At 38.7% G+C, this 26,183-nt stretch overlaps 2 protein-coding genes and 1 non-coding gene across 6 annotated transcripts in view; 2 read left to right on the top strand and 1 right to left on the bottom strand.

Annotated features, from left to right (window-relative positions):
• Window positions 1-15,892, top strand: part of PRPF39 (pre-mRNA processing factor 39) — a 33,275-nt gene extending 17,383 nt beyond the window's left edge. For 3 of the 4 annotated variants that reach the window (XM_004612148.2, XM_055131812.1, XM_055131813.1), the window contains 10 exons: window positions 3,468-3,635; window positions 5,707-5,872; window positions 6,503-6,610; window positions 7,537-7,701; window positions 8,016-8,142; window positions 8,859-9,127; window positions 10,054-10,238; window positions 13,964-14,038; window positions 14,208-14,325; window positions 15,039-15,892. In XM_004612148.2, coding sequence (XP_004612205.1) covers window positions 3,468-3,635; window positions 5,707-5,872; window positions 6,503-6,610; window positions 7,537-7,701; window positions 8,016-8,142; window positions 8,859-9,127; window positions 10,054-10,238; window positions 13,964-14,038; window positions 14,208-14,325; window positions 15,039-15,095 — 1,438 coding nt within the window. In that variant the 3' untranslated portion in view covers window positions 15,096-15,892. Of the gene's footprint in view, window positions 1-3,467; window positions 3,636-5,706; window positions 5,873-6,502; window positions 6,611-7,536; window positions 7,702-8,015; window positions 8,143-8,858; window positions 9,128-10,053; window positions 10,239-13,963; window positions 14,039-14,144; window positions 14,326-15,038 lie in introns of all 4 variants that reach the window. The other variant, XR_008629255.1, reaches the window with a different exon arrangement.
• On the top strand, window positions 9,189-9,269 carry LOC129404089 (small nucleolar RNA SNORD127). The gene has a single exon (XR_008629682.1). It is a non-coding gene; the product is annotated as a small nucleolar RNA SNORD127 (small nucleolar RNA).
• A 140-nt stretch (window positions 15,893-16,032) lies between the features above and the next one.
• On the bottom strand, window positions 16,033-25,642 carry FKBP3 (FKBP prolyl isomerase 3). Its single transcript, XM_004612149.2, has 7 exons — window positions 25,485-25,642; window positions 22,741-22,842; window positions 21,356-21,463; window positions 18,354-18,489; window positions 17,848-17,915; window positions 16,700-16,797; window positions 16,033-16,364 (listed from the first exon to the last, which is right to left on the bottom strand). Exons 1-7 carry the CDS (start codon window positions 25,590-25,592, stop codon window positions 16,310-16,312), a joined length of 675 nt encoding a protein of 224 aa, XP_004612206.1. The 5' UTR covers window positions 25,593-25,642; the 3' UTR covers window positions 16,033-16,309.
• Between the last annotated feature and the right edge of the window lie 541 nt (window positions 25,643-26,183).

Raw genomic sequence — 26,183 nt, 5'->3', positions numbered from 1 at the left:
TGGGACCAGATGGGCTGTTGGGGATGAAATCTGGGTTAGCAGTTTGCAAATGCTCCTGTCCATCAGCCCATTACATGTATTTCAGTCATTTAATTTTCTTATTTTTCTGCTTTTGTCTTTAACCTCTTGCTCTTAAGTGATCTTTAAAGGCACTTACAAAGTTGGCATTGTACTCAAAATGTGCCTTTCAGGTGTCTACTGTGCTAAAAAACATAAATCGATGTCACCTTGTACATTGTCATGAGTTAGTTTTGTAGCTAGTGGGAATTTTCTGATGCTCAACTGTCCCTGGTTGGGGCTGGAATGATGGTACAGCCAGTAGGGCATTCGCCTTGCATGTTGCCAACCCAGGTTTAATCCCCAGCATCCCATATGGTCCCCCACGTACTGACAGGAGTAATTCCTGAGGGCAGAGACAGGAGTAACCTCTGAGCATCGCCCCCCTGAGCATGACCGCCCCCCCCAAATGGATGTCTTTCCAGTAAGGCAGGGCATAAAAGCAGAAAAACAAGACAAAGGTTTCTAACTGTGGTTGTCCATTATCTTCTGATAAAGAGCATCATTAGAATTTAAAGCTTGATGTCTGAGTCAGTTGCTTGAAAGAAGAACCTGTTGTTTGGAAGACAAACCATTTACTATTGTGGAGTCTATGAAAACCAACCAGGTTTACATTTTACTAATTGGTTATACTTACTACTGCTACTACTATTATTATTGTTATTGTTGTTGTTGGATTTTGAGCCACATGGGCATTGCTGGAGCGATAGATAGCACAGCGGGTAGGGCGTTTGCCTTGCATGTGGCCAACACGGGTTTGATTCCTCCGTGAAGAGCCCAGTAAGCTACTGAGAGTATTCCGCCCGCATGCCAGAGCCTGGCAAGCTACTATGGTGTGGGGTATTCAGTATGCCAAAAACAGTAAAAACAAGTCTCACAATGGAGATGTTACTGGTGCCCGCTAGAGCAAATTGATGAATGAGACAACAGTGCTACAGTACTACAGTGGGCATTGCTCAGGGGTTATCCTGGCTCTGCACTCAGTAATTCCTCCTGGCAGTACCAGGGAAACATGTCTTCTGGGTTTTGAACCTGGGCTGGCTATGGGCAAGGCAAACACTGTACGCTTCCATATTATTCCTCCAGCCCCTATTTTTAAAAATTTATTTAATTTTTTTCTTTTGGTTTTGGGGCTACACCCAGCAATGCTTGGAGGTTACTCCTGGCTCTCTGCTGATAAATTACTCCTGGTGGAGCTCAAGGATACCATGATACCAGGAATTGACTCTGGGTTCACTGTGTGCTGGTCAAATAACCCTACCTGCTGTACTGTTTCTACTAGCCCTTTGTTACTTGCTTTAAAAAAAAAAAAGTGTTTTGTGAAAATTAGAAATAATTTATAAATTTCTACTTATGACGTTTTAATGTCAGTTTTGTACTAGCAAAATAAAATTTAAAACAGGTAAGCTTGTTTATAATTTTTACTTTCAAACAGATCATATATTGCATAATCATAGAAATATGAATGTGTTTGGCTGTAAGCATTAGCTGAGAAACATTTTGAATACAAAGGGTTAAGACTTTAACTTTTGGACCAGAGAGATAGTATAGCAAGTAGGGTGTTTGCCTTGAATGTGCTAGCTGATCTGGGTTCGATTCAGAACACCATAGGGTGCTCTGAGCACTGCCAAGAGTAATCCCTGAGCACCACCAGGTAGATGTGCCCCAAACCCCACTCTTTCCCCAAAAACAAAGAACTCCCAAATATCTCACAAATATACATATATGCACACATAAACACATTAATTTCTTTATATAAAATATTTCCTATGCTTTTGGCACATTTAGCTTCAATTAGTCTTTTGTCATGTTTTCCCCCTTAACATTTCTTTTTTTTTTTTTTTTTTTTTTTTTGCTTTTTGGGTCACACCTGGCGATGCACAAGGGTCACTCCTGGCTCTGCACTCAGGAATTTCCCCCTTAACATTTCAATTTTCTGTCGTGTTGTGGGGGGAGGCGGTGATTTGGGCTACAAACACCATGCTTAGGACTTACTCCTGGCTCTGTGCTCAGGTTACAGGTTATTGACACAGGGTCAATCAGGTATTCTATCTCTCTGGACCTCCTTTTGGCCTTTTATTGGTTTCTACTTATGTAGTAAGTTATGTGTATTTCCTTTTATGTTTTTTTCAGCTTTCTAAAAAAAATGTATTTGTTTTTGAGCTTAACCTTACAGTGATTAGGGCTGACTCCTGGCTCTCTGCTCAGGAATCACTACTGAAGGGCTTCTGGAGACCATGTAAAGCACTAGGGATTGAACCCGGTTGGTCATGTGCAAGGCAAGCACCTTGCCCACTGTACTATCTCTCCAGTCCTCTAAAAACAATTTTAAGAATTCTCCTTCCTTTTTCTTTTTCCTTTTCATTGGGACCACACCAATAGTGGTTGAGGTCTGAGACCAGTTTTGGGAGTGCTGGACCTGATAGTGCTGGCCTGGCATGTATTATTGCTGGAATCCAGCAGTGTTCAAGAATCCATTAGGGTCAGACCAGGTGATGCTTAGAATATAGTTACGTGCTAAGGTTCAAAGTCAATGCCCTGAATATGCTAAATATAGACTTTCATTACTTGAGCTGGCTCTTCAAACCTCCTACCCTATTTGGTTATTGTAATGGTCAAAGACTTAACGTAGTTGGTATTGGGAGGGACACTTGAATGTGGTGATTGTTGTGAGTGATCACATACTCACTCAGTCATGGCACTGTTGATCCCAGGTAGCTATATCACTGGGATGTCTCCATGTTGGGCGGTACTGGGGATGGATGTGTGGCCTCATGCATGGCTGGCAGACACTGAGACCTGGAGCTGTCTAGCCTCCATTTTTCTCCAATTGAACCCAGAACCTTATAACAAGTTTCATCTTTTTGTTTTGTTTTGTTTTGTTTTTGGGTCACACCTGGCGATGCACAGGGGTTACTCCTGGCTCATGCACTCAGGAATTAGTCCTGGCCATGCTTAGGGGACCATATGGGATGCTGGGAATCAAACCAGGGTCGGCCACCCTACCCAAGGCAAACACCGTACCCGCTTTGCTATCACTTCATCCCCACGTTTTACCTTTTTTTAGACAAAAGTTTTATGCTTTATTTTTCTCTCTTTTTACGGGGTGTGGGGGTCCTATCCAGCAATGCTCAGGAGTTACTCCTGGCTCTGCACACATAAATTACTCCTGGTGATGCTCAGGGGACCATATGGCATGCCAGGGATCAAATCCCAGTTGGTCACATGCCAAGTAAATGTCCTTCCTGCTGTACTATTGCTCTAGCCTGAAAGTTTTATGCTTTTCTATGATTCCTTCTTTATTTCTCTATCTCTCTGTAAACAGTTATATGTTCAATTTAACATCTACAATTAAGAATAATACATTCAAGTGATTTTATTTTGAACTTAAAAGTAATTTAATTTTTCAGAACTTTTGAGCACGCAGTTCTAGCTGCAGGAACAGATTTCCGATCCGACAGACTATGGGAAATGTATATAAACTGGGAAAATGAACAGGGAAACCTGAGAGAAGTTACAGCTATATATGATCGCATCCTTGGTATTCCAACACAGCTGTATAGTCATCATTTTCAGAGGTACGTGGAAAGTCAGATTCATAAATTGTTCAAGTACTTAATTTAGGACATTCAGTTTTAAGTTTCATAATTAAGCTTTTGAAATGTTATGTAAAATTCTTTTAGATGCAAACAAGAATATAGTTTACAATTTACATTTAGCTTTTCACATTCTCTTTAGAGCTAATAAAATGGTAAGAAATTTGCTGGTTTTTAAACAGAAGATTCTGGTTCTCCTTACTATTTTAGAGGAAATAGCTGATCTTTACAAAAGGTGTTTCAGAACAGTGAAAGAACGAGAAAATGGAATTTAATTATTGTTTGTGATAATTACATAACATCACAATATGCTGATTTAAAATTAAATGATTTTAAGATTATTTAATTTTATATATATAATGATTTTATTTAATTTTATATATATAATGATATAAAATTAAATGATTATAAGAAGTGGGGAGGTGGTAGTTTTTTTGTGTAATTTTGGGGGCTTTGGGCCACTGGTTGGGGTGCTCAGCTGCTGTTTCTGGCTTGTGCTTGGAGTGACCCTTGTGGGTGCTTGGGGGAGACCAGATGAGTTAGATATGAGCATCTCTACTGTCTCTCCCGCCTTTGCTTATTTGTTGTTTTTCTACACCTAGTGGTGCTCGGGGACTACTCCTGACTCAGTGCTCAGGGTTTGTTCCCAGTGGTTCTTGGACCATGCTTGGAGGTGCTTAGGAGATCATGTGGTGCTGCAGCCACCTGCTGGGCAAGCATGTTAACCTGCATACTATCTGGCCTCTAATAGTTTTGAGAGTTTTTATAGTATGCTGCTCATTTCAAGCTGTATTTATAAGATTTGCCAGAATATATGTAAAAATCGATTAGAACAAAATGCAGTCTAATTCTTGGTAATACCAGCATGTAGAGATAAATAAGAAGTGGGAGGAATCCTTGAAGAAAGTCAAGGATTAAGATTTGGAGGAAGACCATGAAAATGGTAACTAAAACCCAAGGGAGTAGAAGGTTCTAAAAGAAAGTACTGAAGACATTGTTATAATAGAGACTGTACATTAAGTAAGTGTTCATTTGATTTTGCATGTAAGTAGTACTTGGTAACTTTAATGAGGGGAGTTTGACATTGTGTTTGCTGCAGGTATTTTGGTTTAGAGTAGTTAGTTGGGGAGGGAACTGCAAACCTTGGTTGATTGCTAATAGGTAACTTATAGTTAAATTACTATAGTTAATTTTGTTTTGGTTTTGTGCTATTACTGGTTGTGCTAAGGTGTTACTCCTGGTTCTGTGCTGAGGGATTAGTCCTAGCAGTGCTGGGTGACCATATGTGTGCTGGGAAGGGATTGAGTGCAAGGCCTTAGCTGCTGTATTCTTTCCCTTTTATAGTTAATTTTATAGTGGTTTTGCAAGATGGGTATTATCTGATGTTACAAGTTAGAAAAGTTGGATTTCAGACAAAAAGACCTTTTTGTTTCAGTTTTGTTTTTGTTTGGGGGTGATACTTGGCAGTGCTCAAGGTCTACTCCTGGCTCTGTACTTAGGGATCACTTCTGGTGGTGCTTAGGAAACTTCAGGGATACCAGGGATCAAACCTGTGTCATCTGCCCTGCAAGACAAAAGCCTTACTAGTGTTTTGTTTTGTTTTGTTTTGGGACTACATCCACCTGGGCTCAGGGCTCATTATTCCTCTTTGTTCAGGGTTCACTCTTAATGGCACTTGGCGATCCATGTGAGTGCTGAGCATTGAACCTGGGTCTGCTGTGTGCAAGGCAATGGCTCTACCCATTATATTAATGCTCTGGTCCCAAGTGAGTTGCCCGCTGTACTTAAGTGTAGTAACTAATAATAAAGAGAACTAGAATTTAAATTTATTCTTATTCCTGTTTCTTTGTTCCATGAAAAGGCAGGAAGAAATAAAGTTTGTTGTTGTTTTATGAAATGATGGTTGTCTTTTAGTACAGAAAGGTGAAAGGGAGTAGTTTCATGTTTCTTCAAACTGGAGTTCCTTGGGAAGACACACTGTGGTAGAAATCTTAACATGAAATCTGAAATGAGACTTCCTGTATAAAGCATGTATTTTATTGTCTTCCCTTAGATTTAAAGAACATGTACAGAATAACTTGCCTAGAGATCTTTTAACTGGTGAGCAATTTATTCAGCTACGAAGAGAATTAGCTTCTGTCAATGGCCATAGTGGTGATGATGGTCCTCCTGGTGATGATCTGCCATCAGGGATTGAAGATATAACTGATCCAGCCAAGGTAACCAGACTTAGTAGAATATTATGCAGTATATGAGGAACTAGACTTTGCTTTTTGACCTTGTATATATAAAAATTTAAGGCAGATCATTGCTTTGTTATGTAACATTTTAAAATAATTTAGAAAGGATGTTTTGCCTAGGCTGTGATCTGATTATGTTTGTAGGGTGGGGCACACTTGGGGCACATTTAAAGTGTTCTTGGTCATTCCTGGTGGTATGCAAGGGACTTAACCCAGACCTAGGATGCAAAAGCATCCCAGACCGACAGACAGACAGACAGACAGACACACACACACACACACACACACACACACACACACACACAAGCATCCCAGACAGACAGACAGACACACACACACACACACACACACACACATCCATGCTCTCACAAAACCAAAATAGAACAAAAGTAAATAAACAGTAGTACAAGAAAAATAATACTAATGAAGGAATGATTTCTTAGAGAATTCTATTTTGCATATTATTGCATATAATTGCACTGTGCTCATACTTAAGTTTACAAATCTAAGACTTAACTATGTACAAATACTGTATAAATGTAAGCAATATTATTTAAAAACTTCAGTATCTGAGTTGTGTGATATACTTTTTTTCTTTTTCTTTCCAAGCTAATAACAGAGATAGAAAATATGAGACATAGAATCATTGAAATTCATCAGGAAATGTTTAATTATAATGAACATGAAGTTAGTAAAAGGTGGACCTTTGAAGAAGGTGTAAGTCTTTTGCTTTGTATAGTCTACTTTTGCTTATTTAATACCTTGAATATTTGTCTCATTGTTACCATAATATTTTCCATCATTAGTTTATAATTTGCAGTGATACATTTTTAGGTCTTTTTATTTGTTTTTGTTTTTGGGCCACACCCAGAGGTGCTCAAGGCTTCTTCCTGGCTTTGCACAGGGATCACTTCTGGCGGGTTCCATATGGGGTGCATATTAAACAAAACAAATAACTTGGTTTTGTTATTACTTAAATTTTAAGATTCACCTGCTTCATATTTTAAATGACTTGTTACTTTTTTACTGGTAAACACAAATTTTAAGTGTGTGCTAAAATGAATTTTGTTCCTGTTCTGTTTTGTAATTTGACACCTTTATTGATGTTTAGCTCTTACCCTTTCTATTCCTGTATATGCCCATTCCACCCTACCATCCCACCTCTGAGGTACCACTATTCTAGTTCCTCTTTTTATTGTTTTTCTAGTTCTGACCTTTCATATGAACATTCATGATACGGTTTTTTATGTCTAGCTGGTAAAATGAGTTTTTATGGATGAATATTCAGTATAATCATCACAGTCATAAGTTACAGAAACTGTTCTGTTACTCCATAAGGTCACCTCGGCCCCTTTTCTGTGAGTAACCCCATTACTCCTAGCCCTTGTTTTATTTATTTATTTAAAAAATATATTTAGGCCATATCCAGTGGTGCTCAGAACTTACTCCTGTCAGAGCTGAGGGAGTCATAGTGTGGAGCCAGTAGTAAGCCATGAGCACTGCTAGGTGTGGCCCGTAACTTCCCCCTCCCCCAATTGTTATTATTGCTATAATCAAGACATGTTTTCATCTTAACATTTGTAAACTCATTTTTAATTGGTTTACTTTCATTGTCATGGCATGCTTTTTTTTTTTTTTAACAGATTAAAAGACCTTATTTTCATGTGAAACCATTGGAAAAGGCACAACTAAAAAACTGGAAAGAATACTTAGAATTTGAAATTGAAAATGGAACTCATGAACGAGTAGTGATTCTCTTTGAAAGATGTGTCATATCATGTGCTCTCTATGAGGAGTTTTGGATTAAGGTAAGAAAATGATCATGCTCTGTGACTTTAACATATTACAAACATTATCTAGTGACTAACCTATTTTGTACTTCTGTTGAATGTTGTTCATATAACTATATCTGTTGCATTAGGAGATGGTCTGCTTGCAACCAGATTTGACTGCTGCATATGCCAACCTCGTTGCCTCTCTTCGTCCTTCCTTACAGAAACTAGTCTAGTGGTTCAATAAAGGTGCTGAATGGGTTTAAAAATAGAATTTTATCGTTCTGTCACAAATTTAATAATTTGTTCAACTGTAAATTATTCAGTATTTCCTCTGTTTCTGTATGTAGTATGCCAAGTACATGGAAAACCATAGCATTGAAGGAGTGAGGCATGTCTTCAGCAGAGCGTGTACTATTCATCTCCCAAAGAAACCCATGGTGCATATGCTGTGGGCAGCTTTTGAGGAGCAGCAGGGTAAGAATGAGGACATTTCAGTTGATAGCTGGGGATTTTAAGGGTAAAATTACAGAAATTGAGTTCCGGGCAGTAATGTGAATCAAAGGTTGGAGGGCCTGAAAGATAGTACAGAGGTTAAGTTACTTGCCTAGCATGTCATTGACCTGAGTTTAGTCTATCTGGATTGGTGATTGAAGGATGCCAGTGTTGAATGAAGATACTGTGGCACTTTGGTTTGCCTAATTTACTAGTTTTACAAGAAATTTACTGGTTATTAAGCAGACTAGAGAGCCCAGGATAATTTATAGCAAAATGTCCCTTATGGTCCTTGGAGCCACCATCAAGAGTCATTCCTGAGCACAGAGCCAGGAGTAACTCTTGAGCATTGCTGGGTGTAGCCCCCAAACAAAACAAAACAAAACAAAACAAAACAAAAACACGCAGAATAAAAAACACCATTTTAGGCTCTCTATAAAGCTCAAAATAGTAAAATGTTTTATGATTTTGGGGGTCAGATATCTTTTGGGGCCCTGTGGTCTTGTTTCCAACAACTGTGCTTATATTACTGCTTATAGTGCTATCCTAGACAATACATAAACGAGTGAGCCTGATGGTATTCCTTTTTTGCAAAGAGAGAATTGGATGTGGCTTATGTGACGTATTTCAGTGTACTTGGAGTAAAGGATATTTCAGAGCATTAAAAAAAAGCATTAATATTTAATTATTATTTCTAGGTAATATTAATGAGGCCAGAAATATCCTGAGAACATTTGAAGAATGTGTTCTAGGATTGGCAATGGTTCGTTTGAGAAGAGTAAGTTTAGAACGACGGCATGGAAATATGGAAGAAGCTGAACATTTGCTTCAGGATGCCATTAAGAATGCCAAATCAAATAATGAGTCATCGTTTTATGCTATCAAACTAGCTCGACATCTTTTTAAAATACAAAAGAATTTTCCAAAATCAAGAAAGGTGCTTTTGGAAGCAATTGAAAGAGACAAAGTATGTATCTATGTATTTAGAAAACTGTCATAAAAAATCGTGGTCATTTGTGTTTTTATTTTGGCAACTGTGATGAAATGCTTGGTCTGTATGTAATGCATTACTAAATGAAGACAACAGTCCCTCTAAACTGACGTTGCCATTCTTTTTTTTTTTTTAATTCCATAAATTAAAAGGTGGTGAAAGTGCAGATTCTTGAGTTAGAAAGTATTGAATAGCATTCTTCATCATTTCTACACCTGAAACTGGTCCCTGGACTGGTGATTGAAGGGCCCTAGTGTTGAATGAAGATATGCGACACTTAATGTTCACCTAATTTATTAGTTTTAGAACAAATTTACTATTTATTAAGCGAATAGGGAACCCAGGATAACTTAGAAGAAAATGGCAGTTGCCTACAATTAATTGTAGCACATATGGCTGAGATTCTGAGACAAACCAATGTTATATCCCTCTCCTTTCCCAAAACATTTTCTTTGTATCCATTGAGTAAAGGAAGCTTCTAAACATTTTTCTTTTGAGATGTTTAACTAATGCTAGGTATGATGCAGATTTAGATTTGTAGCAGTTTACTTCCAGCTTTAAGGTGATTATCCAGTTATGAGACTGACTGTTGGGGACTGGAGAGATAATTTTTTGTTTTATTTAATATTTGTCATGGTAGATCAAACCTCATTAAGCTGAATATACTGCATGGAGTTTTAATAAAGGTGTATAACAAACTGTAGTTCAGGAGGCAGCTCCAGTGATAGCCTTGGGTTTCGGTGTCTTTTTGTACTCAGATATGTGCTAAAAAGTCTTAACATGAATTACATTTTAATACAACTTTCATTTAGTTTTTTATATTGAGGCATAAGAATTAATGCATTTAAAATAATATGATCTAATAAAATATTTAAAAATATGAATTATTTTTATTTACACAGGAGAACACAAAGTTATACCTCAATTTACTTGAAATGGAATATAGTGGTGACCTCAAACAAAATGAAGAAAACATCATTAATTGTTTTGACAAAGCTATACATGGGTCATTACCTATTAAAATGAGAATTACGTTTTCTCAAAGAAAAGTGGAATTTCTTGAAGATTTTGGTTCAGATGTTAATAAGTAAGATCTTAATTATTTTTTTATCTATTTGAATAGTCAAGTGAGCATTGATAATTCTGTCTGGGAGTTTGATGATCAATACAAGCTAAAGCAGTTAAATTTAAAAATGCCTGGGGTTGGAGAGATAATATAAGATTAAGGCACATGCCTTGTATTCAGCCAACCATGGTTCAGTTTCTGGTACCATATGTGTTCTCCGAGCACATCCAGAAGTGGTCCCTAAGCACAGATGCAGCAGGCCCTGAGCACAGCTGGTGTAGCCCAAAAACAAAAAAGTTTTTCTAAGTTACTATTTCCCTCAGATTTTGGTGTAAAGTAGGTCTTGTAAATAGATACATGCTTAACAGGAAAATTATTTTTCTTTTCAAAACTCTCAGGCTGGGATATGGTTTAGTTAGCAGTAGAGCACATCCCTAGAATATGGGACCTGGAACAAAAGAAAATTAAAAAAAAAAATAGAGCAAAACTGTTTTTAAAGTTTTAGCATAAAAATTTAGGTTAGTGGTGGCTTAGAAAAGTTAGGCAGCAGTAATCTCATAAAAAAGGAAATGGACCCAAGTATTACATCCTAGAACACAAACATTTATGCAGAGTACAAAAGATAGAGTTAATCACAAAGAGGGATGCTCTGTATCTCCAGTTGGAGGGGATGATTGTGGTTTCTTGGATAATGTCTAAGTACATTGATGTGTACTACATAAAGCTGAAAATTGAAGGTGGTAGAGATTTGGGGAAAGGTCCATTTTAAAATTTAAATATGCATAACAGAAGAGTACAAATGTTGGACTGGAAAGATAGTATAGAGGATAAGCACTTGCATTGCCTGCAGCCAGCCTAGGTTAGATCCTCAGCAACACCAATGATCTGAATACCACCAGCAGTGACTCCTCAGTGAAAAGCCAGGAGTAAACCCTGAGCACTCCCAGATATGCCCCCTCTGCAAAAAAAAAAAAAAAAAAGATGATACATTGTTTCCATTACAATTTTCTCTTGTTTTTCTAAGGAAAGACTCCATCTATTAGGTAATGTGTCTTCTCTGATTTTCTAATTTAGAGTGATTTCATTGGAACTGCTATTGACAAAATTAACCTTTTTTTGTCTGTTTATATCTGTATATGTATTTTTTATGGCTGAGTAAGATTACCACCTGTTTATTATCTAATGAGAGAGTGTAGATATGACTCTTTGGGTATTGGGGTACACCTTGATGGAGGTCAGCGGTCAGACCTAACTCAGTGCTGCAGGCTACCCCTGTGATGCTGGCTCTCCTGCATACAGAACATGAACTCCAGCTTAAATCTCTGCCCCATAAGTTACTTAGCTATTATAGTAATGAGATAACCTACTTCAGGTTCTTGGTCTTGGTTACTTTGTGTGTTGTATTTTTACTGTACACAAAACAAGTTGAATATGTAATTCTGTAGTTTAGCTCAGTAGTTACGGTGCTCAGAGGAATGTAGTATATGAGGTACACTGTACAGTTAAAAAAGCTGTGACTTCTGGATGAGAATGGACTTATATAATTTTCTTATACAAGTCTCTGTAGTCTCTTATGCACTTGTATAAGGAATCTTTCCTAATACAGTTATTACTGAATTCTTGATAAATGAGAATAAAATTGTGAAAGTTAAAGCTTACTTACAAGAAAATATGCTTGATTAATGTTACTTTTCTAAATATGGGAATATGATCTTAATTTTGCAGTGCTTTAAAAGCCAGATTGAGTTCAGAGCACAGTTTACACTGAAATTTAGTTTTGGCTAAAATTAAATAACATTTCAATTTGGCAGTAATAAGCCAAATAGTGGCTTACCACAAAGATGCCATTTAGGCAGTGTGTACATTTTCAATCCCCAGCACCTCACACGGCCCCCTGAACTTCATGAGGAGTGATTACTGAGTGATGACCCCCCCCCCAAACAAAAAACAGAAACAAAAAGAGATGTCATTTAGACTGCTACAAAAATAGTTAGGAGGGCTTGAGTATCTGTTCTAAGTAAGACTGCTAGACTTGATCTACTATTGCTTGGTGTGGTACTTGGAATCGAAACCAGGGACTTGAATATGTAAGTCATGTGTCTGCCTCTGAGCCATAATCCCAGTTCTCAGATAGATGGTTGTGGTTGAAATTTTAGAAAGGAATAATATGAAAAATAAATCGGTCACTTAGAAAATTTGTTGTGGTACATTAAGTTCAAGAGTATTAATATTTAGGGGCTGGAGTGATAGCACTGCGGGTAGGACATTTGCCTTGCACGCGGCTGACCCGGGTTCGAATCCAAGCATCCCTTATGGTCCCTTGAGCACCGCCAGGGATAATTCCTGAGTGCATGAGCCAGGAATGACTCCTGTGCATTGCCAGGTGTGACCCAAAAAGCAAAACAAACAAACAAAAGAATATTAATATTTAAGTCAGACATGTAAAGGTGTACTGTTACTTGCTCTTTATTTTCATATTTTCCCTGATTCTCTTCACCTAATCCACAAGGTGACATGTCTGAAAATAATTAGTCCATTTTAAAGTGTTTGATGTTTATATGCATTTGAAATTGATGGTATTAATAGTCTTATAGGGTATTTTATTGTTTATTTTGTGTTCAGTATTTCTGTTAGTGACTTTTGGGGGAAGAGGGTTGGACACACTAGGGAGTGCTCCTTACTGTGTGCCTGGAGTTGCCCGAGAATCATGGGTTGGTCAGATGCAAATGCATTACTCATGTAATTTACATTTTATCTAAAAAGATACACTTATTAACATGCCAACTGTTGAGCAAGCATTGTTAAATTAGATTCCAGGACTGGAGAAAAGTGCAGTGGGGTAGGGTGCTTGCCTTGCACACCACCAACCTGAGTTAGATTCCCAGTACCCCAGATAGTTTCTCTAGTGCCACCAAGAATGATCCCTGAGCTCAGAGCCAGGGGGTCTGCACACTGCTGAGTGACTCCCAAACATAACAAAAACCAAAACAGATTCTAAAAGTATACATACTGAACTGGGGAATATGGCTTATTTGTAGAGAGTATGCAGTATGTCCTGGGTTCAGTCCCAGCACCCACCAAAACCAGAAAATAAATGGTAATAATTGTTACTTCTCATGGTAGTACTGGAAAAACTTGGTTATGATAGAGAGTGTCTTAGGCGTTCCCCATATGTTAGAAATTATAACCATAGGTAGATCTTAGCAAACAGTCCTAGTCCTGGGCAATTGTAGAAAGGGAAGAGGCACTTTGCAGTAGTATGGTTGAAGATCCTGGGACTCAAAATTTTGTGGATATGCTTATCTTTAATCATTGTTCATGCTGCGTACTATTGTATTTGCTCAAGTTTGTATCCCTGAAGCCCCATTTGAACCACAGAACTAGACTGAGATATACACAGCACTTATATCCTAAGGGAAATAAATTAAAAAGGTAGTTGAAGATAGGCTTTCCTGCTTCGTAGCTTGTTTTTAAAAATGTGTTTATATGCTACTTATACAAAGTAGTAGAGCAGGGAAGGTGTTTTCCTTGCATATACTGACCTGCACTTGTTCCTTGGCACCCTGCAAGGAGTAATCTCTGATGTAGAGCCAGGAGTAAGCCCTAACCATTAGGGTTGTGGAAGGTTCTTCCCACAATCCTTTTGTATTTTGAAAAATACAAAAGCTGGGCATTGCAACATATTTGGTTCCATAAATCAAAATATAACTTAGAAACTAAAGGGATTTTTTTTTTATTTTTCTCAGGCTTCTGAATGCTTATGATGAACATCAAACACTCCTAAAAGAACAGGATTCTTTAAAAAGGAAAGCAGAAAATGGGTATGTAACTTCTTGCTGCATTAGAAACAGGGTACTCAAAAAACATTTGAATGTAGAGGTGCTTTTAAAGATAAAATATTTTTAAATGTTACCTTTTTGTACACAGGTGATATTCAACTATTTATTAAAGTACTTCTGTGAGTTTTGAAAGTTTTCAATTTTTATTTAGCTCAGAAGAACCAGAGGAAAAGAAAGTACACACAGAAGATACTTCATCATCTACACAGATGATTGATGGTGATTTACAGGCAAATCAAGCTGCATATAATTATAGTGCCTGGTACCAAGTGAGTTCATATAATGTAATGTTTGTACCTAGATACTATTAGAAGCTTAGTTAAGGTAGTCCTTTTCCCCTTTGTTAGTATTGTTTTTGTGCTAGAATTACTCCTGGATTAGGTTTCATTCCTGGTGGTGCTTGGGGTGCATACAGTACCTTGGATTGAATATAGGCCTCACATTCTTAATTTTTTTGGCTTTTTTGGGTCACATCCAGCTAGGCTCAGGGGTTTCACCTGCCTCTCCTGGTGAATCACTCCTGGCAGTACTGAGGACCATAAGGGATGCCAGGTATCGAACCCGGGTTGGCTGCATGCAAGGCCCTGGCCCCAAGGGCCTCATATTCTTCAGACTGATATTATTCTATTTCATGCTTCAATCTTGGACTTTTATCAGTGAGAATACCTACTTTCCTTGTCGGTGTGATACTTAGTATCAAATTCAGGTCCTCACACATGCAAGGCAAGTGCTCTTAGGTACTAAGGGTATCATGGCCCATGTATTATTTTCTCAAATGTTTTATAGGTGAGGGAGGTAACTCATATGTTAAAGGACATGCCTAGTATATGTGAGGCCAAATTCTATCCTTCGGCACAACATAGGCCCTTAAGCACTACCAGGTGTAGTCCTAATGGCCCGGCACAGCTTGGTATTACCCCTATATAGAGTATATGGAACTCATAGCTATAGTGTGATTAATGTTTCTTTTTTTTTCTTTCAGTACAATTACCAGAACCCTTGGAATTATGGACAGTATTATCCCCCCCCTCCAACCTGATGGGAAAATGTAAATATCAGAAGGAATGTGAAAGTAGGAATTTATTTTTTTTAATGAGGGATGTAAACATGACATGAGTTTGTTGTATTTGATAGCCTGTCTTCCACTTTTGTGTAACATGATTTGTTCGTAATAGCAAAAATGTCACCTAGTAGTTTATCATCAATACGGTTTCCTACCATTTATAGAATTTACTTTTTATTGGAGAACTATTTTTTTGATTTTTCATAAGTGGTCTACATTTATTTTGCAGTTGCAAGTTTTGTAGCCTTAGGGTAGGAAAAAAACTGACTGCAAATCATGTCAGTGTAGTTCAAGATTCTGAAACATAAGGGCTGTTAAAGATTTACCTCTTAAAACTTTTTAAAAACCTTTACAACAAGCTTTTGCCCGAGTGTTTAAATTATCCTGTGAATATGGATCTGGGATACATGGTTGTTAAAACACTGTGTCTTGGAATAGAGATTATAAAGGAAAATGGAATGTTTGCATCCCTTTAAAAAAATCATATCAAAAGTACGTGGTTTCTGGAAACTTTGTATTTACAATATTCATGTAAAACTTGTGAGTAAACTTTCGTTTTGGTCAAACTGATCATCCTCATTTTTGTAATAAAACTGAAGACACCCAATAATTGTTTTGGATTTATTTGAAAGGGGGGAATCAAATAATTTTATGGTCACCATTACCTTTATTATTTTATATTCATACATAGAAGTGTACCTTTCCTGATTTTGGCTATTCTTGCCTAAAATTCTTAGTTGGTTTCCATTCTATGCTTTCAGCTATAAGGGAGTGTTTATCTTAGATTGTAATATAGGAGTGTTCGAATGTTCCTGCATTCAGGTTGTTACTCTGTGAATTACTCCTGGTTTGGTGGAGTCTTAGTCTTGGTTAATGTTATCACAATGCTTATATATTACACCAAACAAATCAAGACATTAGATATATTTTTATTCAGCCTTGTAGTTTACAACATGAGGTAAAAGAGGAGCTGTTTTTCTTAACCAATATTTTACACAGCTGTAGTAAAATATTTTAGACTTAGGGAATTTATAAGGGAATTTCTTAAAAGTTGGGGATCAAGTAAACAAGTTCTAACAGCTTGAATTCTCCAGTTTTTCTTAAAATAGTAACCAACTAATTAGTTACATAAACTTCTTCAAGGCTTGTTTTATTGTTGCTGTTGCCTCTGAGTCTGAAGCACTATGATTTCAGTCAATATCCACTAATTCCACTTCAAAAATGAGTTTTGCATTTGGTGGAATTCTGTTGAGGTTGTTAAGGTATATTCACTCCCAATTACCTTCATAACAAAATAGAATAACTCCAGAGGGAAGAATTTGTCAACTCAAATACTAGCTTAAAAGTAACACAACAAGCTGATAAACATCCCTTAGGGGTAGTATCCTACCTACCGTACTGAGGTTCCTCTAACAGGTTCCTCAGAGATGACAGTTTAGGTCTTACAGAATCTGGATATTGAAAAAGTCTATTACAGCTTAAGTCACAGGGGAATCTAAATCTGAATTCCTACCTTGAGGATCATCTTCATAGCATCTTTTATATCTTTATGTTACCTGGTGTTAAGTAAAAAAGGATACTTGGCATCAGGCTGTCCTTTCTTTCCATAAGCCCATTCTGGTTCAATTTCTAGTCGAGCCTTTTCTCCTTTACTCATAGTCAAGAGTGCTTCATCCCACTTTTAAAGGCAAGAACATAAAATTGAAGTGAATAATATTTTGAAAAACAATGACATGCAAAACAAGATGAATAAGATCATATCCATATACACAAAAGTTGATATCACTACATTCTAAGGGATTGTTTTTTGACTAAAGTTTCTGAATGAAAAAAGAAAAGCTATATTAGACAGTTTTTAATGTAATACTCAAGCAAAAGCACATTTGAAAACAAGCCAGTTTAGTAGCACTGCCAAATATTTTTTCTGCAGTTATATCAGGACAAGCTTCTGAATTTAGAATTTGCACGTATCTTTTGCAGAAGGTAGAACTACTCTCAGAATTAAGGTTTGTATGTTACTAGCTAAACAAGGGCATTATTTTCTTTTTGGTTTTTTGAGCCATATCGGGCAGGCTGGGGCCTAATCCTGCCCCAGAGCTTAGGAGTAACCCCTGATGGTGATCAGGGGGCCAAAGATGGTGCCAAAGATTCAAACCAGTTGGTTTACTTCATATATTCTACCAGTTTACCTTCTGTTTCGTATCTCTCCAGCCCTCAAAATGAGATCTTTGAGCCAGCTGGAATAACTAAGTTCTAATGCAAAGATGCAGTGTTGATTAGAACTTTGAAAATTAGTTACAGCTTAAGCACATTTTCTCGTTTGGGGGCTACATTTTGCAGTTCTGGGTGTCTCTACTCCCAGTGTAGTGCTTCGAATTATTTGGTGGCGCTAACTTTTGGGCCATACTTGGTCTCGTATTGAGTGGCAACTCTTAGCTTAGAGCTTGAAGGACCCTGCAATGCTGCAGACTGAAAGCAGGTCTCTTACTTGCAAAGCATGCACTCATTATCAAGCTATCTTTTTGAGGATCAGGTGGTTTGTTTGAGATACCTCTGGTGGTGCTAAGGGATCAGTGTTGGTAGTACTCTGGGAACCATTTTGTGGTACCAGAGATGAAACCCATGCTATACCATCCCCTATCCTCATACTAATTTTTAATGGAACCATTACACACATAACACAAATTGCATGTGCCAGAATATCTGATTCACTCCATTCTCTACTTACTCCTCTGATGACTTTGCCTATTCCAACTTTAAAACTTAGAGGCTTAGCATTTTTCTTCTTCTTTGAACCTGTAAGACAGATTTCCTTAAAAATTAACAATGAAACTAAGTTCATGGAAAAGTGTTTAAGACTTAAAACTGATTTAAGTATTTAACATACAATGCATGTAACAAGAAGTTAAGCTTAAAAAGCCAGGTGATTTACAAAAAAAATTCCAGATATAAAAATAATTGTGGTCTAAATAGGAGAAAGGGGAAAGACCTTTATTTATAGAAAACAACACTAAAATGAATAAAAAATTCTGATGTATCATAGTCTAACTTTGGGACTAAGTTTTATTCTTTTCCAGTGACTAAAGTCTTATTTCTCCAGTTAAAAAAGAGTAATGAACTGAAGACCCCTTGAAAGTAAATCATAGGTATAAAAGACAATCAAGAAGCAGGTGCTGCCAAACCTTACTGTGTAAATATTTTGCAAAGTAAAAAAAGATAAAGAACCAGGCTTACTTGTTTGAATATTAGTATCAAAAACAGTTCCGTCTTGTAGTGTTCCTGTATACCAGCAATGAACAACATCTCCCTTTTTGGGAAAGTTGGTTTTATCTCCCTTTTTAAGAATAGATTTTGTGTATTTTGGTGGGCCCTAAACATAAGAAACAACAATCAGTTATTACCACTCCTGTCCTTATTTTAGAAGGATGATGAGAATACATACACAGCCAACTGTGATCTAAGTCAGACTAGAGTTCCTTAGACTGGTAACATGAGTTTTTGTTTTTGGGCCAGAACTCTGAGCCCTTTCCCTAGCCCTGGTAAACAAATCCCAGGGCTAATATCCCTATGAACTAAGAACCACTATCTTGTCTGTGATGACAGTATTAGTAATTTATTATTTAATTTTAGATACTCCCTGATTCTTTGAAAACCAACACTCATATAAAACACTGTTAGATTGTACAGTTTAAAAATTTTAAACTAAAATTTTAGATTGTACAGTTTAAAAATCCAAGTTTTGAGGCTGGAGTGACAGCACAGCTGGTAGAGCAAATGCGGCAAATATGTTGCACGCAGCCGATCCAGGTTCACTTCCCAGCATCTCATATGGTCCCCTGAGCACCACTAGGAGTAATTCCTGAGTGCAAAGGCAGGAGTAACCCCTGAGCATGGCTGGGTCTAACACACACAGAAGCCCAAGTTTAAAAATTCCTATTCATTGCCATTAAAGTCATCAAGCATATAACTCCAAGGCAGCTTTGGGACCTCTGACCTCACACCAGAAACAGGCTGCAGGGGACGGAGAGAGTGAGAGACAGTAAAGATAGTAAAGCGGCTAAGGTCCTTGCCTTGCATGCAGCTACCTTGGCGATTCAATCTCTAGCACCCCATATGGTCCCCTGGAGCCCCACAAGGATTGATCCCAATAGAGAATGAGGAGTAAGCCTTGAGCACTGCTGGATGCAACAAAATTTAAAAGACACGAAGGAAAGAGAATACATGTTCAAGAGAGAACACATGCTTCTCCAGAGTGGAAAAGCAGAAAGAGGGAACAACAAAGAATAGTGTGTTCTTCCTGTGCAACGCCCCCCATTAGGAAGTACGTAAAGTGGTATACCCTGCATGCAAGAATTAGTAAGAATGGTAGGAAATGAGACAGGAAAAATATGGAACACACAACAGGAATTTGGGTTTTTACCTCAGGTCATTTTTAGCAGTTAAGAATTGTGTTTAGTTATTTTGGTGGTCAGACCCAGCTGTGCTCAGGACATTTTTGGATCTGAGCTCACGGATTACTGCTCTGGGACTATAGGTGATACTGGGAACGGAACTTGGGTTGGCGGCCTGTAAGGTACCCCGGAGCACTGCTGCATGTGCTGCCCCCCTTGACTCCACAAAGTGGCAGTGAGACAAGAAAAATGCACTTGGTTAATAACAAGTATGAACATACACCTAAACTGATTAATAATTTGATTTTTTTTCTAATGCTTCTCCACAAAGCATAACCGGAAAGGCAGATAGAAGAAGCATTGGAGAAGAAGCTATGCAGGTGGTAACAATATAATTAAACTTAGGTAGAGAGTTAAATGATGTTGGACAGTCTTAGTATTAAGAGGATGCAATTTAATATGCTCACAAAATCTCTATATATGGGCACAGCGGGTAGGGCGTTTGCCTTGCACACGGCCGACCCAGGTTCTAATCCCAGCATCCCATATGGTCCCCTGAGCACCGCCAGGAGTAATCCCTGTGCATCGCCAGGTGTGACCCAAAAACAAAACAAAACAAACAAATCCCTATATATGGACTCTAGTCCTTTTAATTTTACTTGAATCTCTTGATACATTATCTGTCATATCATATTTCCCTTGATCTAATTTTAACTCTGCTGTCAATTGCATAATTGACAGCTTGTTACCTTAATCCTTGCATTAACTGCCCAGTTTATGTAACATTTATTAAGTATTAGTTGTGACATACCCCAAAACACTAAAATAAACTTTTCGGCCAACAAGGATAGTCTTGCTTTGGTCATTTATCTACAATTCTTGGTAGGGGTTCAGGGAGAGGAGGAGGAGCTGTGCATGCCTACTGGTTCCTGACACCACTCTTGGTGGTGCTCAGTGGACCACATATGTAGCGCTGAGGGTCAAACCGAGGGGCTGCATTCAAAGCAAGCCCTTTAAACCTCTGTACTATCTGTCCAGTTCTAAGCATCTGTAATTCTTTATCAAAAATTCTATTATCCATAAATACCTAAGTCCTGTACCTTCATCAATAGGCTATACTTCTAAAAACAAATAATATTAGATTTTTATGAGTGATACTCAGACTTTGGTGCAAGACAGCAGAAGTGACAAGACCAGCTCCATTAAGACTGTCCATTTGCAGAAAATCTTTAAAGTTTTAAACCAAAACAAAAAAAGTTTGACTGGGAAAGGTAAGCTGTCTCTACGGATGAACCCATACCCTGCAGCCAAGCACGGGCTATTTCTATTGCCAAGGACACCATGTACATTACAAAAAGCTAAACTTAGCACAAATGAGGTTTCCTTCAGTTCAACTTGGCTATAAAATCAAGACCTTAAAATAAGTTTCAAAGCTTGTATCTGGCATAGATGCACTATAAAAGACAAAACTGTAAGTACTGCATAGGAAAAACTAACTACAAAGCACTATAAAATACTTTTTTCTCCCTTCTGATATCATATACCTATGTGGTAATGTACTGTTTTTGTTTTGTTTTGGGGTCACACCTGGTGATACTCAGAGGATACTCCTGCTCTGCATTCAGGAATTACTCCTGGCAATGCACAGGACACCTGGGACAGAACCCAGGTCTGACACATACAAGGCAAGTGTTCTATCTACTGTACTATCTCTTCTGCCCCTGTAACACACTCTGAGCCAGGGCTTAGTTCATAGAAAAATACCAATCGTCATGAAAAATCAGCGCCATAAAGCAAATCCTTTTCTCAAATTACATAAACAGTAAAATACACATATACACAAACCTCATCTGGAGTCTCTTCAGATTTGGTTTCCTTGGGTTTATCTTCATTAAGTTTCACATTTTTCACCTGCTCAGACACTTTATTTATACTTTCAGTGCCCTTGAAACGCTGTAAGGAAAAAGTTATTGTAACATTTATCATGTTCAGGATAGCTAAAACCTAAGAGAGCTACAAGATTTTTCATCATCTTAATTATCTACACAATGAACAAAGGCTGAAACTTTAAAGTGAAAAGTAATTTACTAAGAACAACAACAAAGAGTATTTAAACCAACAACTCAAACTATCTCACTTCCAACAAGAACTCTAGCACTGCACTGTAGCACTGCTGTCCAGTTGTTCATCGATTTGCTTGAGTGGGCACCAGTAACATCTCCATTGTGAGACTTCTTGTTACTCTTTTTGGCATACTGAATATGCCACGGGTAGCTTGCCTGGGTCTGCCGTGCAGGCGGAATACTCTCGGTAGTTTGCTGGGCTCTCCGTGAGGGATGGAGGAATCAAACCCTGGTCGGCCGCGTTCAAGGCAAGCATCCTACCCACTGTGCTATCTCTCCAGTCCACAAGAACTATATGACCTTTAAAATATTAACCTTCTACCAGCACTTGTATTCAGACAACTCCATAATGAGTGTCTGTGTGCGTGTGTGTGTGTGTGTGGTTTTACAGTGAAGAAACGGGAAATTTCTTTAATCTGCTTTCCTAAAGGTTTATTCTAAATCTACCCCAAATTCATTAATGACTCAATTCACTAATGATAGTAAACTTACTTTGGATTATGAACTTTAAGTGCATTTAAGTATGTGTCTTAGGGGCCGGAGCGATAGCACAGCGGGTAGGGCGTTTGCCTTGCACACGGCTGACCCGGGTTCGATCCCCGGCATCCCATATGGTCTCCCAAGCACTGCCAGGAGCAATTCCTGAGTGCAAAGCCAGGAGTAACCCCTGAGCATCGCTGGGTGCGACCCAAAAAGCAAAAAAAAAAAAAAAAAAGAATGTGTCTTAACTGAAACTATCAGAAAATTAGTTTGAAACAATCTGCTTCATTTTAGAATACTAAAATGTCCTCTCATTGCAGATTAGCTTTGCTAGTTATTCCAGTTAAGAAAATCTGCAGTAGGGTCTGAAGCAATAGATACAGATATAGGGCATTTGCCTTGCATCAGGTCAACCTAGGTTTGATCCCCAGCATCCCATACAGTCCCCCAAGCACTGCCAGGAATAACCCCTGAGCGTTGCCAGGGTGTGACCCAAAAAAAAGAGCAAAACAAACTGCAATAGAAAAACACTTCAACAAAATTTCCAGATAAATACATGTACAGCTTTCTTTTTGAGAATAAAATGTCTAAGGTTATATTCTGATAATAAAATTAAGCAAGACTCACCTTACTTTCAAAAAGATGGTTATATGCTGTAACCAGATGGTCCTTGTTAGCTGTCTTCGCCACATTTTTAATGTTTCCCAATAACTTGTGTTCTGCAAGAAACTAAAGAAAAAATGCTGGCTAATCAAACTTCCTTGTGTATTAAGGGTTTAATAATTGAAAACAACTAATATGTTAGCAATTATATTTTCAATAGTACTTATGACATAAATTGGATAAATGTATTTTGAAGCATTTTATTCATAACAAAAAAGATTTAAGGACAATTAAAAACATGTTATTTCAAAAATTGGGACTATATTATGTAGTGTACAGTGTACCCACAATGGTGCACTATTTTCTCAGCACAAAAGTCACAGGAAATTTTATTCAGCAAGCTATCTCAGTCACTGGATAAAGCTGTTCTTACTGTTGGGTATACACACATACCCCTGTCGCCCCTATTTTTTGTTCTTGTTTTTGAGTCATACCTGGCTGTGCTCAGTGACCACTCCTGGCTTGGGGAATCATGTAGGGGATTGAACCTGAGTATGCGGAATGCAAGCCAATCGCCCTACCTACTGTACTGTCCCGTGCCTAAAACTCATTCTTTGCAGATAGAAAACACTGCTATACTGTGCTGGGTGTATGTAGTGACTAAGTCTCTGGGCTGTAGAATACAACCATATGTGTTAAAATCTTAGCTGTATAATCTTATTAGATAAGGGACTAAGCTTTCCTAAAGACTTGCGTATTAATAGCATCTGTATCAGGTGCTGCTGTAAGACAAAGTCAATAATACATTTAAATGTTTTTAGCATAGAGGCAGTTACACAGTAACAACTCAAAATTATTGTTTAATAAAATATTTAATAACTCAAAGTACCAGAATTCCATTTTTCCAAAATAGACTTAAGTTGTAGATGGATGCTAATATGCTTCTACAGAAAAAGTCATGAAAATCATTTCAACTTGATCTATGGTTATAACAGATTTTCTTTGTTTTCCTTAGCTTCTTTTTTTACTTTCTAAGAATTATACTCTGAATCTTTTAACATTTTGGTCAAAGTTTCTGTAACTATGACAGTTGTATTTAACCCCTTGATTTTTCTCTCCTTTTACAAAAATATTCTAAATGATCAAGGCTATTTTGATTAAGTAGAATTCATCATTTTCTTTGGCATATTTGCATTTCTTAGCAAGACTTTAGAAAAAGATCCAAACCGTAGACATTTCCTGTAGATATTCTTTTTTTTTTTTTACTTTTTGGGTCACACCTGGCGGTGCACAAGGGTTACTCCTGGCTCTGCACTCAGGAATCGCCCCTGGCGGTGCTCAGGGGACCATATGGGATGCTGGGAATCGAACTCTGTTTGGCCGAGTGCAAGGCAAACGCCCTACTCGCTGTGCTATCACTCCAGCCCCTAGATAGTCTTATAGTGATCGTCAAATGTGGGAATAATCACTGGAAAATACACAAGAGATTAGTATGTTATTAAAATACATGATTATTCAAATCTCAAGAAACTCCACAAGACTAGTTTTATGATTCTACATTGGGATTATTTTGTGTTGTAAGAATTTGGTGAGTGAAATAGTGGTTTGAAGCATTCACTGTTAATAGATTATCTGCTCTGAAAATGGGCAGTACAGTGAGTAGGGCATCCGTCATGTATGTGGCCAACCCTGGCTGCCCATATGGTCTTCTGAAAAGGAGCGATCCCTGAGCCAGGTGCTAGGAGTAAGCTCTGGGCACTGCCAGTACGGTCTCCAGACAAAACCGTTTACTGTCTTCAGTTGAAAATGACTTTGGCTTAATAGAAAATAACTTCACTATAATGCATTCAGTGAGCCATGGTCTTTCTCTCTAAACAAAGTACTGAGAGTAGTTCTTGAGTATAGATTAAAAATTATTTGCTGAAACCAGGCTATTCAGCACTATGAAACTTGAATAATTACATTACACCTTCCAGACTCCTCGTAATGAATGTCAGCTTATCAACCCTCTCAAAAGCATCCAGTAACATATTCCAACCTCTAGTCCGGATCTTAAATTAGAAGTCTGAGAACCCACAAATGGCCGTTCGTTTCTGACAAGTATGCGATAAGACAAGCAACACAGTGTACGGTTCTGTAGCTACTCCCCCTTCCCCCAGACTACAGACCAATCGTTATAAGGGAGGGTAAGGCTGGAAAACAGATCCAGTACAAAGGATGCCAAAGAAGTGTCTTCGTTTGTGTATCAGTACGGGCGATAACTGCACAGTGGAAGGCAGAGGAAAAAAAGGTCATTTATTTTCCAAGGAAAACGGCAATTTGTGATTTTTTAAAAATCACGTGCACTGGCCCTTGTGTTTCCTGAGCAAAGCAAATCACAGGCACCACTGTCAACGAGATCCTCCTCTCTTTGTCCGAAATAGCTCTAACTGCCCTACAGCGTCCCATTCAAGCCCTAGTCCTAGCCTCTTCCCCCGATCCCCGACCCCCCGCCCCCCAAGGCCTTTACCCTTCCTCAAGGTTCCCAAACACCTTCCATCGTGCCTGCGCGCCCGGGAGACAGAGCTACTCCCCCAGGCCCAGCAGGGCCGGCCGAGGGCGGGACCGTGGCTCCGGGGAGCACGCGGGCAGCTCCGGCCCCGCAGGCCCGGCCGCGGGCAGACGAGGGCGGGGGCTCGGCGGAATCCTGGAATGTATGGGTATCTCCGGGGGGAGGGGGGAGGCGCCCCACAACCGCACCAGCCCGGCCGCCCCGCTGCCTCTGGTACCGAATCTGAACCGTGGTCCTGGAGAAACTTGATAATGTCCTTCTTGGGTAGCTGCTCGCTGCGCAACTGCTCCACGGTCCAGGACCGCTGCGGAACGGCAGCCGCCATCTTCCCCCGCTGTCTCAGCTAGACTGAGCCGGCCCGCTTCGGTCCCGGGGCGTGGCGCGGCGTGGGCAATAATTCCCGCCCTCGAGAGGCGGGGTCACCGTGAGGCTCCACGGGATTGGGAGCAATACTTGAGTGACGTCGCTGTTGCGCTATCCGGAACACTTTGATCTGTTTAGTTCCGGGTAAAGAAACTGACTGGCATGGCCTTGATGGCTTGCTCTAGGGTGGAACACCACAAGCTATCATCTCTTAATTGGAGCCCTATGAGGCTCTCAGGCTAGTAATATTTACAGGCCAGGTCTCCATTTGCTTATTGCCATGGCTGTTTTGACTTTAAAGAAAATGAGGATCTTAAGGGCGGGAAATTTAGCACAGGCATTTGCCTTGCCTGTGGATGATCCTGGTAGCACTTCAGGCTTGGCTCGTCTAGGTAACATTGCAGGGTGTTACATAGAAAAAGAGAATTCAAACATTTAATTTTCTTTTATGTACCCTAAAAATTGCCCCCCGAATCTGTCCCGTCCTGGTTTATCAGATCATAAAATGAAACTAGACCTTCCTACATCATCAAAATGTGAGAACGGAAAGAAA

This window comes from Sorex araneus, chromosome 3, assembly GCF_027595985.1.
Source record: "Sorex araneus isolate mSorAra2 chromosome 3, mSorAra2.pri, whole genome shotgun sequence".
NCBI classification, from domain to species: Eukaryota; Metazoa; Chordata; class Mammalia; order Eulipotyphla; family Soricidae; genus Sorex; species Sorex araneus.
The sequence above is the reverse complement of the archived record's forward strand: the minus strand, read 5'-3'. Positions and strand labels throughout refer to the sequence as shown.

Coding starts and splice junctions, on each gene's coding strand:
- FKBP3 (XM_004612149.2), bottom strand. CDS start 25,592: ATGGCGGCTGCCGTTCCGCAGCGGTCCTGGACCGTGGAGCAGTTGCGC. Junction 22,843..25,484: donor AGGACCACGGTTCAGATTCG/GTACCAGAGGCA, acceptor TTTTTTCTTTAG/TTTCTTGCAGAACACAAGTT. Junction 17,916..18,353: donor TGATACTAATATTCAAACAA/GTAAGCCTGGTT, acceptor TCTGTCTTACAG/GTTCAAAGAAGAAGAAAAAT.